At 35.3% G+C, this 14,723-nt stretch overlaps 1 protein-coding gene and 1 long non-coding RNA gene across 6 annotated transcripts in view; one reads left to right on the top strand and one right to left on the bottom strand.

The window, feature by feature from the left end:
* Positions 1-14,723, bottom strand: part of LOC126647426 (uncharacterized) — a 53,646-nt gene that overhangs the window by 12,644 nt on the left and 26,279 nt on the right. The window lies entirely within an intron of this gene.
* TNPO1 (transportin 1) overlaps positions 1-14,723 on the top strand; it is a 70,625-nt gene that overhangs the window by 38,443 nt on the left and 17,459 nt on the right. For all 5 annotated transcript variants that reach the window (XR_007630585.1, XM_050329626.1, XM_050329623.1 and 2 more), the window contains 9 exons: positions 2,163-2,244; positions 2,926-3,048; positions 3,495-3,613; positions 5,930-5,990; positions 6,649-6,817; positions 8,323-8,475; positions 9,601-9,826; positions 12,439-12,610; positions 14,020-14,106. Coding sequence is in view for 4 of the 5 variants with exons in the window: in XM_050329626.1 (XP_050185583.1) it covers positions 2,163-2,244; positions 2,926-3,048; positions 3,495-3,613; positions 5,930-5,990; positions 6,649-6,817; positions 8,323-8,475; positions 9,601-9,826; positions 12,439-12,610; positions 14,020-14,106 (1,192 nt within the window). In the remaining variant the exon portion in view is untranslated. The remainder of the gene's footprint in view (positions 1-2,162; positions 2,245-2,925; positions 3,049-3,494; positions 3,614-5,929; positions 5,991-6,648; positions 6,818-8,322; positions 8,476-9,600; positions 9,827-12,438; positions 12,611-14,019; positions 14,107-14,723) is intronic.

Below are 14,723 nucleotides of genomic sequence, written 5' to 3'. Positions count from 1 at the left end.
CTTAATATTATGATTGAAATAATAATTTTGCATTCCTTTTTAAAGGCTTTAGCAATAGGAGAGTAAAAATTCTTTCTCTGACAAAAGTTTCTGAGTTTTGGTGAAAAAAGTTCTGGTTTTAAGTGAACTTTCACCTGAATCAAATTGAATGAGCTCATGATCTTTTCACTATAAAACTACATTAAATCTCTCCAAAATAACAGCATAGAAGAAAAATTCCAGAATTAAGTTGTTATTTCTAATATTTGTTATGAAGAACAGTAGCTAGAGTGCCCTGCTGCAAGAAAAGCTAACGGGCATTCTGGGCTCGAGTGTTGCCATCTGGTTAAGGGAGGTGATCCTTCCCTTCATCTTCCAGGTCAGGCCACACCTGAGGTACTGTGTCCAGTTTCTGGACAGTTCAGTGCAAAAGAGACATGGATATACTGGAAAGAGTCCAACAAAGGTCCGAGGAAAGGCTGAAAGAGCTGGGAGTAATCAATGTGTGTAAATACCTGAAGAGAGGGAGGAAGAAAAGACATATCCAGGCTCTTTCCAGTGGTGTCCAGTGACAGAACCAGAGGCAGTGGCCACAAACAGAAACTCAGAAGGTTCCCTCTGAACTTAAAAAACACCTTTTTACTGTGAGAGTGACTACCTGTGACCTGGCACAGGTTGCCCAGAGAGGTGATGGAGTCTCTATCCTTGGAGATATTCAACAGGCAGCTGAACATGGTCCTGGGCAACTGGCTGTAGGAGGCCCTGATTCACCAGGGGGATTGAACCAGATGACTTCCAGGGATGCATTCCAGCCTCAACCATTCTGTGATTCTTAGTGATTCTATGAAATGTGTTTTAACTCCTGTTTGAAAATTATATTGAAAGATTTGACAACTTGGACGTGGCAATTCTTTACTGCCAAGAGTAGTAGATAGTGAAGACTGAGAGGAAGATTATAACTTAGAATATATAATGCTAGGATTCTGATATGGTTTAGAAATTTACCTGTAAAAGATGCACACTAAGAATAATGTGTAACAAAGTTTGAACTTGGTCCTGTGGAAAGATAAAACTTAGTAAGTTTCACAGAATATTCTGAGTTGTAAGGGACTCACAAGAATCATCAAGTCCAGCTCTTACGTGATTGGCCCATACAAGGATCAAACCCATGACCTTGGAGTTAAGACATCATGCTCTAACCAACTGAGCTAATCTCATACCTCTTTGGAGCTGTGAGAGATGAAGAAAACATTGCTTCTTTCCTTAATGTATTATACAGTCTCTCACTTCTTTCTTATGCTGCAAGGTTCTTGGCTTTGAGACTGTTAAACCAGTTTCAGATTTAAAGCAGGCTACCTGCTCACCCATAGGGTAGTTTGAGTACACAGTGCTGAGGTATAAAAAGGACTAGTAGTGTCGATACAATAATACTTTATATTTAAATCCACTGAAAGACAATTCTTGAACAATGTTGTATGGGACAGTCTTCCAAGAAATGTCTGAACAGAATAAAAGTTTAGAGTTACACTAGTAAAAATAGTGTAATGAATCTTCAAAGGGCGTTAGAGGTAGTTTTGCCTTATGCCTCTACTTTGAGAATTTGACTTTTGTGACTGAGAATGAAAAAGACCTGTAAGTAATGGCTTTACATGAAATGGAATAGAATAACAGTGCTTTGTTTTTTAGAATGTTTCTACCACGAATATGTATCCTACTACAAGTGTGTGTTTGTTCTAAGCTCTAGGTATATTTTTGACACATATCGGTCTCACTAAATTCTAAAAATATTGCAAAGGAAGTTGCATACTTAACAGCGAAGAAGGTCATGCTAAAATTTCACCATGTTGACTCTATGGAATTATTAATATCTGAGAAGATCACAGTCATAATATGCCCAAAAAGAATATCCTTACATACTGTTCAGAACAAATGTGCCAGCCACAGTCATCCTGCCCTGTTTTCTTTTTACTGAATACTTTATTTTAAAATATTTATTAAGTATATTAGAGTATAACACAGTACTTAAAATGTGATTTAATAATTTTCCTTGGGTAGACTACAGATGTGTAGATTTATTCTCACTTGCCCGTAGAAGGTATTTGTTTAATGGTTTTGGTGCCTGTGTACAGTTTAAAAATGTTTTTAATTCATAAAAACATAAATTTTAACTGTTCCATTTGTAGGTCTCATGCTGTGGCATGCGTCAATCAATTTATCATCAGCAGAACTCAAGCTCTTATGTTGCACATAGATTCTTTTATTGAGGTGGGTGTGTACTGGTTGGAGTTAAGTCAAGTGACATATCTGATTTATCAAGAGTTTTGAACTATGTTTAACAACACCTCTACCCCTCAGCTCCCCATTTTTGTTTGCCCATTCTTAGCTTCAGTCCCCATGGATTAAAGTTCATTCTGTGTGCTTGTGCTCAGAGTTAACCACTCAGAAAGCCACAAAAATAGATGTATTTTGAAAGATGATTCATTTTCATAAGTAGGGTAACATCTTGCTATGTAAAGCTGCAAAAGTCATGACAGCAGTCTGTCTCTTACCTGTCCTGCAACATGCATGTCACTGGGCCTCTTTGTCTGTCTGAATACTGCTACTAAACATGGATGAGAAGGATACTGAGTTATCTAAAGCATTTGATTTGCTACTCTTATGTACTGACACTGTTCTCTGTTTACTGATGGAATTTACATTCAGGAGGAAAAAAAAATTCAAGAAGTACTGTCCAGTGTTAATACTACACAGTGTCATGGTTATGTGTAAAATATGTTGGGAGTGTGAAGAGTTAATTTGCTTTAAGAAATAAAATAGTATTCTGAGGTGTAGGGTAGGCGAGTATAGAAGTACGTATTTGCATACTGTAGTTTGCAGCAGTGTCAGTTTTAATACAAGTTGAACTTGATGAATAGAGGTTTTTCAACTGTTACTGTTTCCTAACAGAATCTTTTTGCACTGGCTGGTGATGAGGAGCCTGAAGTACGCAAAAATGTTTGCCGTGCTCTGGTAATGTTGCTGGAAGTACGGATGGATCGCCTTCTTCCTCATATGATTAGTATAGTTGAGGTGAGTCACATTTTCTAGATTGCCTGCAGATTCCACTCTTTGGCATTGCAGAAGAATTAACAAAAAAAAACCATTTATCAGAACAGCTATGTTACTCTTGCACTTGCCTACTCTTCGTCTCCCTTCAAGACTGAGATTGCAAAAATTTCTTTTTATCTAATTGCCAACTTGATGCTGTGTTTGACAGGCAGTGTATATGGCAGTTGTTTATTCTTCATTAAAATAATTATCCCAGAATGACTGGGATCAAAGTCAAGGCATTGCTTGACCCTAAATGAGAAGATTGTGTTAAAATGTGGTGCTGATGCTGGTACTGCCCCAGTTGTCACTTTTTTGGATATGTTGAGCATAATAAGGATAAGCCATGTTATCTTATATAGCTGAGGTGCTCTTTGAACTAGTAATGAAAAAGTTCTAACTTAAATATTTATTTTTATATTGTGTAGTACATGCTTCAAAGGACCCAGGACCAAGATGAAAATGTGGCTTTGGAGGCTTGTGAGTTTTGGCTGACTTTGGCTGAACAGCCAATTTGTAAAGATGTATTATGTCGGCATCTTACTAAGTAAGTATTAAGAACTACAACTCATTAAACTTAAAACTTCAGTTGACTTGTTCCTGAGTACTCTGTTATAGAGACCGTATCTACTTTGCAGTATATTTAGATGAATTTTTCTATAGCTAGTTCTTGTGCATAGTATAATTGAAAAGATTTCTGAAGATTTCAGACCCACTGAACTCCAGAAACAACTGTGTCACCGTAGTGCTTTACCTCAAATTTAACAAGCTGCTAAGCTTCCCATGGATGCAAACATGCACTTACACTCAAATAAACATCTGCACATGACATTCATTACCTGTAATACCTGGTGTACCATGAACATGTTGTCTTGATTACTGCTGATGTGGATGTCTCTGTGCAATGCTTCTATGTGCATAGTTGTGCAAAAAGTTCCTCATTTTAAAAAGTGCATAAGACAATATGATGTAACCTGGATTTAGAAATCAATTTTATATCAGTTACTATTGCAATTTAAACTTGAAGAAAGCATGTAGAATTTGTTCCTTCATACTTCTGCAGCCTGGTAACTTTCAAAACCTAGTTTTTCTAACTAGTTATCCTATGCCTCAAAATATAGAATTTGTTTGAATGGGAGTGAATACCCACATGTGAAGCGTAAACATCTGCATGTCTGCAACAGTGCTTGTAATTTTCTCTAGACTAATCTGAAGTCTTTTACAATAGGAAATTAATTCTTCAGTGTTACCAGAAAATGAATACTCTTTCTTCTCAAATATGCACAGATTTTTGAATTTGTTAAGACTCTCAAGATTTTGAATGGAAGAACAGAATGACAGACTGAAGGGACACATTCTTCTCAGCAAAAATAAGCACGGCAGCTGTGAAGTAAATTAAAAAAAAGAAGAAGGAAAAGTCCAGTTTCCATAAGCAATTTAAAAAGTAGAAAACTGAGATTAGAACACAGCCCTGTTGCAGAGAAGGGATAGAATTAAAAACAAGAGAACCAATGTTATGAGAAATGATTTTTAAATTTTTAAACGGTCATACTTAATTCTACTTTTGTAGTTCAAAAAGCAAAAGAATGATAGCACCATTCCTGAGTCCACCTATTCCCAACACACATTATGTAGTAAATAACTACAGTATGTTACTGTATAATACAGTATATAATATATATAACACTAATAGTTAATAACTGTTAGTATTAAACCTCTTTTGGCTACATGAACATTGACACTGCAACACCACTATACTGAATTTAAAAAAAAAAACTTTTTAAAAAAAGCTTTAGAAGCTTTTTCTAGAAAAACAAATTACTAAGAATAATGTTACATTTTTTTTCCCATGATCTTTCAATGCCGTGTGTGTTGAAGGCAAATTTTTTTTGGTGGAGTTCTCTTTGAGTAGGGAGCTATATAAGTTTGTTAATACTTGATAATCCTAAAATTTTGTATACTAAATTAAAAATGGGACAGTGTTTTCTTAAAACATGTTCATGTGGTATCTAACATTTTGTTCCATTTTATGCTTGTAGCCTTTCTTATAAAATGCATACTGCTCAAAGTATGCTGCAGAAAAGCCAATGAATTCATGATAATGTCTATACTTGCTATTCCTTCATTCACAGTTTAGAAGGTAATGTGCCAGTGCAATGGGTGAACATTAGTGCAAGCCTTGCACCTTCAAAAACCATCATCCTCAGCTGCAGAATATAGCAAGTTTGAGTCTATCCCTGTTGCTGGGTCATCCACTGTCATTAGCTTCTTTTGGCTTGTAACACATATTATGGATTTTTTTGTTGTTGTGATGAACATGTTTCTATGGGAAATATTTTACTTTTTTCCCTTAGTATTTTTCCCTTAGTACTTAGCTATACATCTGTAGAGTTGGAGTCCCATAACCAGTTTAATAATGAAGTAAAACCTAATACAGACTAGTCAAGATCTCTGCAATGTTTGGGTCTTGTTTTACAAAAGTAGTCACAAAGTGATAGGAGGGATTAATGTAGTTAGGCCTCCGTCTTTAACAGTAATGAGGTAGAGTCTTCATCCACAAGTAAATAAAGTGACAAACTATGGATGTAATTTCTGAAAGGTGCTTCAGAACAAATTCATCAGTTGCACCATCTGGATACTTCTGTCTAAAAGTTTGTAATTTGAAATTAACACATTTTCTCATTACAAAGTATTGATGAATCTTATGATATGGAGCTTGGTTCAGTACTAGCTTTTGTTATAAGGCTAAGCTTTTCTTTTGGTTTGGGAGGTGAGGGTTACAACCAAGATTATGGCCTGTATAACTGAAAGCTGGCTTGCCTTTTTATGTGTTATTTTAACATACATAAATATTTCTTCGTAGGCTGATACCTGTGCTGGTAAATGGTATGAAATATTCAGAGATTGATATTATTCTGTTGAAGGTGAGTATCAATTCCATTTACTCTAGAGGAATAGCTGGTTAGCTTCTGACCTATAAAGCAGAATGATTCAGATCAGAATGGGTAGATCTGGCCTACCATCTGTTCAATGGAGAATTAGCTTTCTGGGGCAAGGTATGCTGTTCCAAATACTAAATGCAACTGCTGCTATGTTTATTGGAAAATAATTTATGGCACTCCGGCTTTGCCCCAGTCCCATCCCACCCAATTTACGCAGAACTGGGATACTATTACTATGAACTACTTCAAGAATGCAGCCTAAAAAAATGTTGAGAATTAATGCTCATGCCTTCCAGATTGAATACATGGCTTTTTCCATGACTGCGTTTCAGAATATGTCTGTGTACCAGAATTTCTCTTTTAGTTCTTTCTATTTCATTCCTATTGAGTAATTTTGTAACATGAAGGATACTTTGTGGGAGAGCGTGGATAAGAGTGAGGTCTCTTGCTTGAATCTTCTGTCATTTTCCGGGTAAATGCCGCAGTAGAACACAGGAGCATTGGCATTTTGTTAGTTGGATAGCTCAAGTGGGATGTGAATCTTTCATATATTTACAAAGTCTTGGACTAAAACTACATTGTTAACTTCCGTGATCAATATAGTTGGACTAGTTTATCTGATAAAGCAATTTGATGACAGGGGGATGTTGAAGAAGATGAAGCTATTCCAGACAGTGAGCAGGACATAAGGCCTCGTTTTCATCGTTCAAAGACGGTGGCTCAGCAACATGAAGAAGATGGTATTGAAGATGATGATGATGATGATGATGAACTCGATGACGATGATACTATTTCTGACTGGAATTTAAGTATGTCAAAGTAATGTGTAAAATGTTTTAAAATAAATCAACTTGCATAATACAGAAACCACAATAAGAAGAGGAGTTTGTGTATAGGAATACTGAGTCTTTGTTTTTGAATACAGAGAGCCTTTCAAAAGACATTTTGACTTTGTAGCTGCATTGGCAAAAGCTATCCATCTGTAAGTTTATTTTTTAGTATCAATATGGCAGGTTGAGCTAAAAATATTTAGTTGATGCAATTCAATGGAGCTTTTGGACTTAGAATTTTAATTCTTTGAGATAATAAAAATCATGTATCACCTGTTTAACTTTAGTTTAAAAGGAGGAAAAAAATCTTTGCACACTGATAAGTGGAGCAAGCTTAATAATGCTTTCTTTAATTCCAGTCTTCTCTCTGAAATTGGTTTGTGTTTTGTTTTGGGTTTGTTTTTTCTTCCCCATGTGAACATGCTACTACCTATGGCCACTACTAGTAGTTCTTTTTTCGTGTGAAGAATTTGCTTCTGACAGAATACAGTTCCTTAGTTATGAAGAGAGGAGATAGCTGTGAGAAAACCAGAATTCTGGTGGCCTCTATGTCTGTCATTAGGACCTTTCAACTAAGAGGCCGTGTTGTAAGGAAAAAAAATGCCACAAACTGGTTTTTAAGTTCAATGATAAAAAAGAGCTAGTGAAATTCTGACAAATAAGATTTGAATATGTTTTGCAAACAACCTCATTGTGGACTAATGTTTTGAGATTTGAACATAGCCACATTTTTCTTTCTCCAAGGCCACAAGTCTTCACAATAGGTGAATGTACCTTCAGGATTATGGTTAAACAATTTAGAAATGTATCTGGAATATTGTTATTGTTGTTGTTGAAAATATGAGTGCAGATATGCTTGTTTCTGTAAAGCTGCTTTTTGGGGAAAAAAATAGTTTTAGATTCCTAGTGCTGTTCTTGTCAGTGCTATATATAGAGATTGCAGAAATAAATACATATTTTCTGAAGAAGATAGCTCAAATAAATAAGGTGCCCTGTGATGCACAGTTTTGATTAAGATGGTGAGAAAGCCGAAGTTGTTCAGAAATAGTGGCCTGGAAGAGAAATAGCAGAGCAGTTTAGAAATCTGTAATGACATATGTTATCTGGATTTCAGAAAATTTTTGTTATCTCAATATCAGAATTGTGTGCCCTATTTCTTATGCAGTGTTCTATATTTGACTTCCAATTTGAACAGAGAGGAAGCATCAGCACAGCTTGACAAATAAGAAGTATTGCTTACTGATGAGACCAGTGTGATCCAGTGTGAGAGATTAAGAAGGAACTGATATTGTAATAATAATGGCTTTCAAAGATCTGTGGCTTTGCACCAGAGCACGGTGGATCACTGTGTATTGTAATGAAATGGAAGTATCTTTCCTCCTAATGCACTGAGAATCCACTGGCAGCTCAAAATAAGGATTATATTGCCTAACTACAACTATTTGTATAATAAGCAGAGATTTAACACTGTTAATTCCATTCAGGGAAATGTTCTGCTGCTGCTTTAGATGTCCTAGCCAATGTATTTCGAGATGAACTTCTGCCACACATCTTGCCCCTATTGAAGGAATTGCTCTTCCACCCTGAGTGGGTAGTTAAAGAATCTGGTATCCTCGTTCTTGGTGCAATTGCTGAAGGTAAGGCAACAGTGCATATCAGGGTAGTGGATCAGGTGAATTTACTTATGCAAACAAGTATATGTTCTTAGCTGGTTTAGTTTCAGTGATTAATCTCTACATCTACTAGTAGGTGACTGCAGTTATTTTATTGTTAATTTTCAAATTTATGCATGTTTAGGAGGCTAAATTGATTACATAATTTCTTTTATTTCTCCCTGTTTTAACTCTGCAGCATACAATTGTTGATCTCTCACTAAATACTACCTTGATTTTGTAGAAGATATTTTTTTTAAAAATGATTTTCAGAAATGGAGAAGACCACTCAAGTGACTTTAGTACCCTAAGCTGCCTTTTGTGGATGGTTCCCCAATAAAAATAGAATAACTTCCATTCCTTTTTGCTTACTCACAGTCTTGTCTGGCTTTTTGCCTGATGTTTCAGCATCTCTATCAGCATCTTTTACAGGCTGAAAAGTACATTTGGGTCCATGCCTGGATTATCTTTCTTTTCCCACACAGTCTAATGGACCTACTTTTTTTTGTTGTTACTAGAAAACTTTTTACTTGGTTTTCATTTCAAGTCAAGTAAGGTGAAAGTTAGTATTTCTAGCAAATCTCAATGTATTGCTGCCCTTGCTTACTTGAATGGTGTGGCTTTTATTGGTGGTCAGTATTCATGTGATATTAGGAAAAATACAAGAAGAATTTTGAGTTGCTTAAGGAATCCTTTTTAATGTGATGATTTGGTGTCAAGTCAGAGTCTCTCTACTTGTTTTCTTGCTTACTCTGAGTAGACTGATGTAGGACCTTCAAGCTTTATAAACTCATTGTATTTGAATATACTTGCTATACTACATTTAATAAAGCAGAATTTCTGCAGACCGAGTAGAATTGTAATAGAAAGCACTGAAGTAGAATTGTAGTAGAAATGAATGTAAGTTTAATTGGACATTTTAATTATTGTTTATGTAGGGTTTCTTTTAGGACTTTATATAAATTGGGTAGACTTGCTTTGTATATCTTGAAAATAACTGTTATCTTTGCATATTGTGCATAGAATGAAAGTATGTCTCTTAAAGGAAACAGAAAACAATAGAACTTTTTGTTAATTCTGGTACTGCAATAGCTGTGTTTTTCCTTCTAGGCTGCATGCAGGGTATGATTCCATATCTTCCAGAGTTAATCCCTCACCTTATTCAGTGCCTCTCTGACAAAAAGGCTCTTGTGCGCTCCATTACATGCTGGACTCTTAGTCGCTATGCACACTGGGTCGTTAGTCAACCCCCAGACACATACTTGAAGCCATTAATGACTGAGTTGCTAAAGCGTATCTTGGATAGCAACAAGAGAGTACAAGAAGCTGCCTGCAGGTAAGCCAAATCTTAAGCAAAAATCCATGGCACTGCTTTTTTTTTCCATGGGAAGCTATTTTTCATGCCCTTATCAATGAATGCATGACTCCATTTCTAGCTCTTAATGTATTTCTTTCTCTTAAAATGGAGTAAAGGCAACTTCTTCTGAAGTAGTCACAACTTTCTCCCAAGTTGTAATAACATGAAAAAAGTTAATTTGTATTTCTCTTATCTACTTTGTTTTCAGAGTATATGAAACACCAAGCTAAATAATTTATTGTAGTAAATTTACTGTTTGTGATGCTTCTTTATTTTCAGTATATGATGTTTCATTTATGAGAGATTTGGCTTTTTTTTAATAAGCCTATAAACAGATTTCAGTGGAAAGCTATACTGTGGTTGGAGTACTGGTACTGTTTGTACTTAGCTCAGCATTATGGAAACATTTGAGTTATAATTATTTCAAGAGTTACTAACTTTCTCTCAAAGAGAGATCCTGGGAGATAAGACTGCATTCTCCCGCTTGTCTACTTATATTAAAAAAAAAAAAAAAAAAAAAAGCTTAATTAGTGCACATAACATTAATGAAATGGGAATGAGTGCATCCCTTGTGCAGGTAGCCCATCAAATAAAATTTGTGCATGTCAGTTTTTGTGGGACCAGAGTGTACACAGCAAACCTTTAAGAAGGTTTCTTCATAAAGCAGAGTTGTATCTGCATCTGAATGGATTCTTAACACTTGAAACCTGTAATAATGATAATAATGCTAAAAATTATGATGATGATAGCATCAACCCCCAAATATCAGTAGTGCCTAAGGACAGTGCTGAGTTCAGAGTTCTTGTACTAAGCTTTGCACAAAAGGGGTGAATGTATCCCTGCCTGAGAACAGATACAATGAATTTATGAAATGTACTTAGTAAGATTTGAGTATTAAACAGAGTTTCCTTTTTGTCTCCAAACCTTTTCAAGCATTGGGCTAGCAAATTTGGGGAGCATTAGTGTCTGTTCTATTAATTCTATTTAACTACAAAAACCAAAACACCCCCCCCCCCCAAAACAAAAACAGAACAGCAAAACAAAGCAACAAAAATCCCCAAAGAAAAGTACCCTACTTCTGTTCAAACTTCCCTTGTCTAAAACACAGTTGAAAACCGGCATTTAGTTAAACACAGCTGTGTTGTAGTTGTTAAATAACCTCATGTGATGCTTATGAAGGATGTACAATGGGCCATGGAAACAAAGTAAAAAGAAATATAGGATGGAAATATTAAAAATAATAGTACACCTTATTTTTTTTTTAATTAAAAGTTTGATACCAGACTTAGAGGGTGTTTTGAGATTTTTTTTTAGAGCAGAAATTCATTAAAATGACTGTTTAAGCAAAAAATAAACTGCCTGAGAAACTTCGCTGTAAGATGTAGAGCCATTACAAGTCAAAACATATTTACTAGCTTTCTAAATTGAGAGGAAATAAAATGAATGTTTTTGGACAGCAACAAAAAGCTGCATCCCAATAGTGACTAGTTGCATAGATGTTAATGTCTACCAAATTGAAGATTGGTCGTAAGACAATGTATGTTTTTGTCACTAACTACTGTATGGTAGCAGATGTCTAATGTTCATTTCTGTACTGTGGAAAAACTGCTCCTTTTGTTGATGACACACAAAGTGATATTCACTGGAAAATGTTTCTTACGCACATTGTATGCCTTTCTGAAAAAATACACTTCATAATAATATAATAAAGTAATAAAGAAAGAAAGAATACTACTCACTTAGTATTGGCAGTTCCACTGTGTTAAGAAAAAGGCATTTCTGTATTTGGCAGCATGCAAGTAGGAAGTGTTCACCTCATGCAGTGATGCATGCATTTTAGTACAGGAACATGCTAATAATAATCTTGTTGACATAAGCTAGGCCAGTAAATCTTCAATAGCTCATTTCTTTTGCTTTGCTTAATGTTTCTCTGAAGCAGCATCTCTAGTGTGTGGGGATTTTTGTTTTGTTTTGTTTTGGATATGTTTTCTTAACGCTGTTGTTCAAACACTCGATAGACAAGCTTCAAAGTTTCCATGATGTGTGCTTTGACATAGGCTGGCTAAAATGGTTCATCCTCTGTATTTGCTTTTAGTTTCACGTCTTTCTGTATCTTTTTTTACTTAGTAACTGCTGAGAGTACAGACTGATATTTGCATTGTACTGGCATGACAGCACCATGGTCTCTAGGTGCAGCTACAGTGTACATAAAGATAGTTTCCATTTTTAACTTAACAGCTTTTGATATGGTTCCTTCTACTTAACAGTTAGTATATTTTAACTTATGTACTAATGCTTTTTTTTTTTTTTTTTTTTTTTTAGTGGGGGATTTCCTGTGTATACATAAAGGATTTTATGGCAGAATTTTAAAATTTTGTTCATTACACTGTAAGAGATGAATCCTTATGGGTGCTTTTGTGTTCAGTCAAAAAAGATCAAGATTATCTAAGTAATACATATTTGAAAACATATCTTGGATGAATTTGAAGACAGTTTTATGTTTCAACAGAAATAGTTGAAGTAGGGCATTCTGGGGTCGTCTTGTTTTATTTTTTCCAAGATATTAACTGACCTGTTTTATTGTCCCTCAGTGCCTTTGCTACTCTAGAAGAGGAGGCTTGTACAGAGCTTGTTCCTTATCTTGCATATATACTTGACACTTTGGTCTTCGCATTTAGTAAATACCAGCATAAAAACCTGCTCATTCTTTATGATGCTATAGGAACTCTAGCAGATTCTGTAGGACATCATCTAAATAAACCAGTGAGTATATCATATGTTCTGTAAAAGCAGTCATCATAATTGAAAAACTTGTTCAGTGTTATTTGTAGTGTGTTTTGCATGTTATAATCCAGAAATGCTGATATTTCTGTGTAGGTTTCAATAATACTGAATATTAACAGATAAAATACATAGACTGCACATAATTTTCCCACTACACAAATATTTGCCATTTTGAATAAACAAATGATAGTGTGTGAAACGTGCTTCTCATCATGATTGTCTCCTCATGTTCAGAATTTTTCAGCTCAGGGGAGATACACATATCAATATAGATCACACTTTTTTTTTTGTAACTGATTTAAGTTACAAAAGCTGCTCTGTATATGTCTCTTGCCAATGAATTGGAGCACATCATCACTAGAAATTGCTATATCAGAGTGAGACAGGCATTCATTTTTTATATAAAAACAGAAAATTCTTTGGTCAAAACACAGATAACAGAAAGACAAATGTAATAGGATTTTTTTTTTTTTAGTGTACATGTATTAATCTGTAGAAGATACATACCTGTCACATGTTTGCATCTTATGATGGTTATTGAAACTTGTTTTATTTCTCTATAGCGCTTCAAATGACATAGACACCCCAGATAAAACCAATTTTAGTTGTTTCTAAGGCATTTTACTTGCCATCAGAGACCCCACACCATCAAAGACTGGTTTTTCAGTCTCTCTCTGAGCCTGGCCACCTTGACATTTGACAGTACGAGGAAGAAGCTAAATGGCAGCTCTTGAGGAGGGTGTGACTTTCATTAGTCAGTTTGAATTTTATATTTTTGGACCATGCTGGACATGTTGGCTGTTAATATGCCTTCTAGGAACAACAGCACTATAGAGATGCCTTGCTTAATGTCCTTGTGACTGTGGCTGTGCAGTGGCAGGAAAGCTAGCTTTAGGCGTAAGGGTAAGTGCCTCCTTCTGGAGGCATAGAAATTACTTTCTTCATGGATGGTTAGTTGCTTGAGGAAGAAGTTTCAGAACTTGGGGGAATAGCGCTGTAGCATGAGGGCAATGCAAAATGGTTGAGAAAAGCTGGTGGCAGATGTAGAGCCAGAATGTAAATGTAAAAATGTTTTCTTAGGCCCTGAGGAAGTCATTTAAACTTGTAATAATCGAGGTAGCTATACTGAAACTGGTAGCTATACTGTAACCTGGAGGAAGGGATTTACTTTGCAAAGGTACTTACATGCTTTAGCAAAAAATATCAAGATGTAAATTGTAAATCCTAATATAAAAATACTTCTATGAATTGCAACAATGATTGAATTACAGTACATAGGGTTTTTTTTTCTCTGAAGAAGTAGAATATATCTCAGTTCTTACCTAATTTGAAATAAAATAGTATGCAGTTAAGTATTTTAGCAGCTCATGCATTTTCATCCTAAACAGGAATATATTCAGATGCTAATGCCTCCATTAATCCAGAAGTGGAACATGTTGAAGGATGAAGATAAAGATCTCTTCCCTTTATTAGAGGTAAATGTTAAAATTTGGATATTTTTAGTCAACTTATTTTAGGAATTATACTTTCTACTAAAGAGGTTCCTACTAGGAAATAAGACTGTGAAATCTGACAGTGTTAGCTATTTCCCATTATGAACAAAATACTCTGACTGCAGTAAGAAAATTTTATGACTGAGGAACTGTCCTTAGGTTTAACAGAAATATTTTAGATTTTTTTTTTTTTTTGTCATTTTAGAGTGTTTTCTTTGATAGGATTCTTTTAGGGAAGAAAGATGTTTTATCCTCCTTTTATTCTTGTCTTCTCTCTCCTTGCTCTCCCTTCATCCCTCCATTAAAACTATTGTCAGACAAGCTGAAGGTATGAAACAGACCATGTAGTCTTATTCTCTGTACTTTCTGAGTGTGAAGCAGGAAAACACCTCTAGAAAAATTAGTTTTGTAACTCTTAGGTAACGTTAGGGCTTGTTCATGGTCAAGATATTGCAGCTTAGTTAAGTGCTGTCTGAAATTATTGTAACTGGTTTTGTATGCATTTTCTTGGCTACCTCTAAGAAGATGCTGCTGCTGAGAAATTTTCTCAACTGATGTGTACAGGAGTGAGTAACAACTTGCTGATAGTTGCCTTGCCT

This window comes from Myiozetetes cayanensis, unplaced genomic scaffold (assembly GCF_022539395.1).
Source record: "Myiozetetes cayanensis isolate MyiCay16 unplaced genomic scaffold, myiCay2020 scf4, whole genome shotgun sequence".
Classification (NCBI taxonomy): domain Eukaryota; kingdom Metazoa; phylum Chordata; class Aves; order Passeriformes; family Tyrannidae; genus Myiozetetes; species Myiozetetes cayanensis.
The sequence above is the reverse complement of the archived record's forward strand: the minus strand, read 5'-3'. Positions and strand labels throughout refer to the sequence as shown.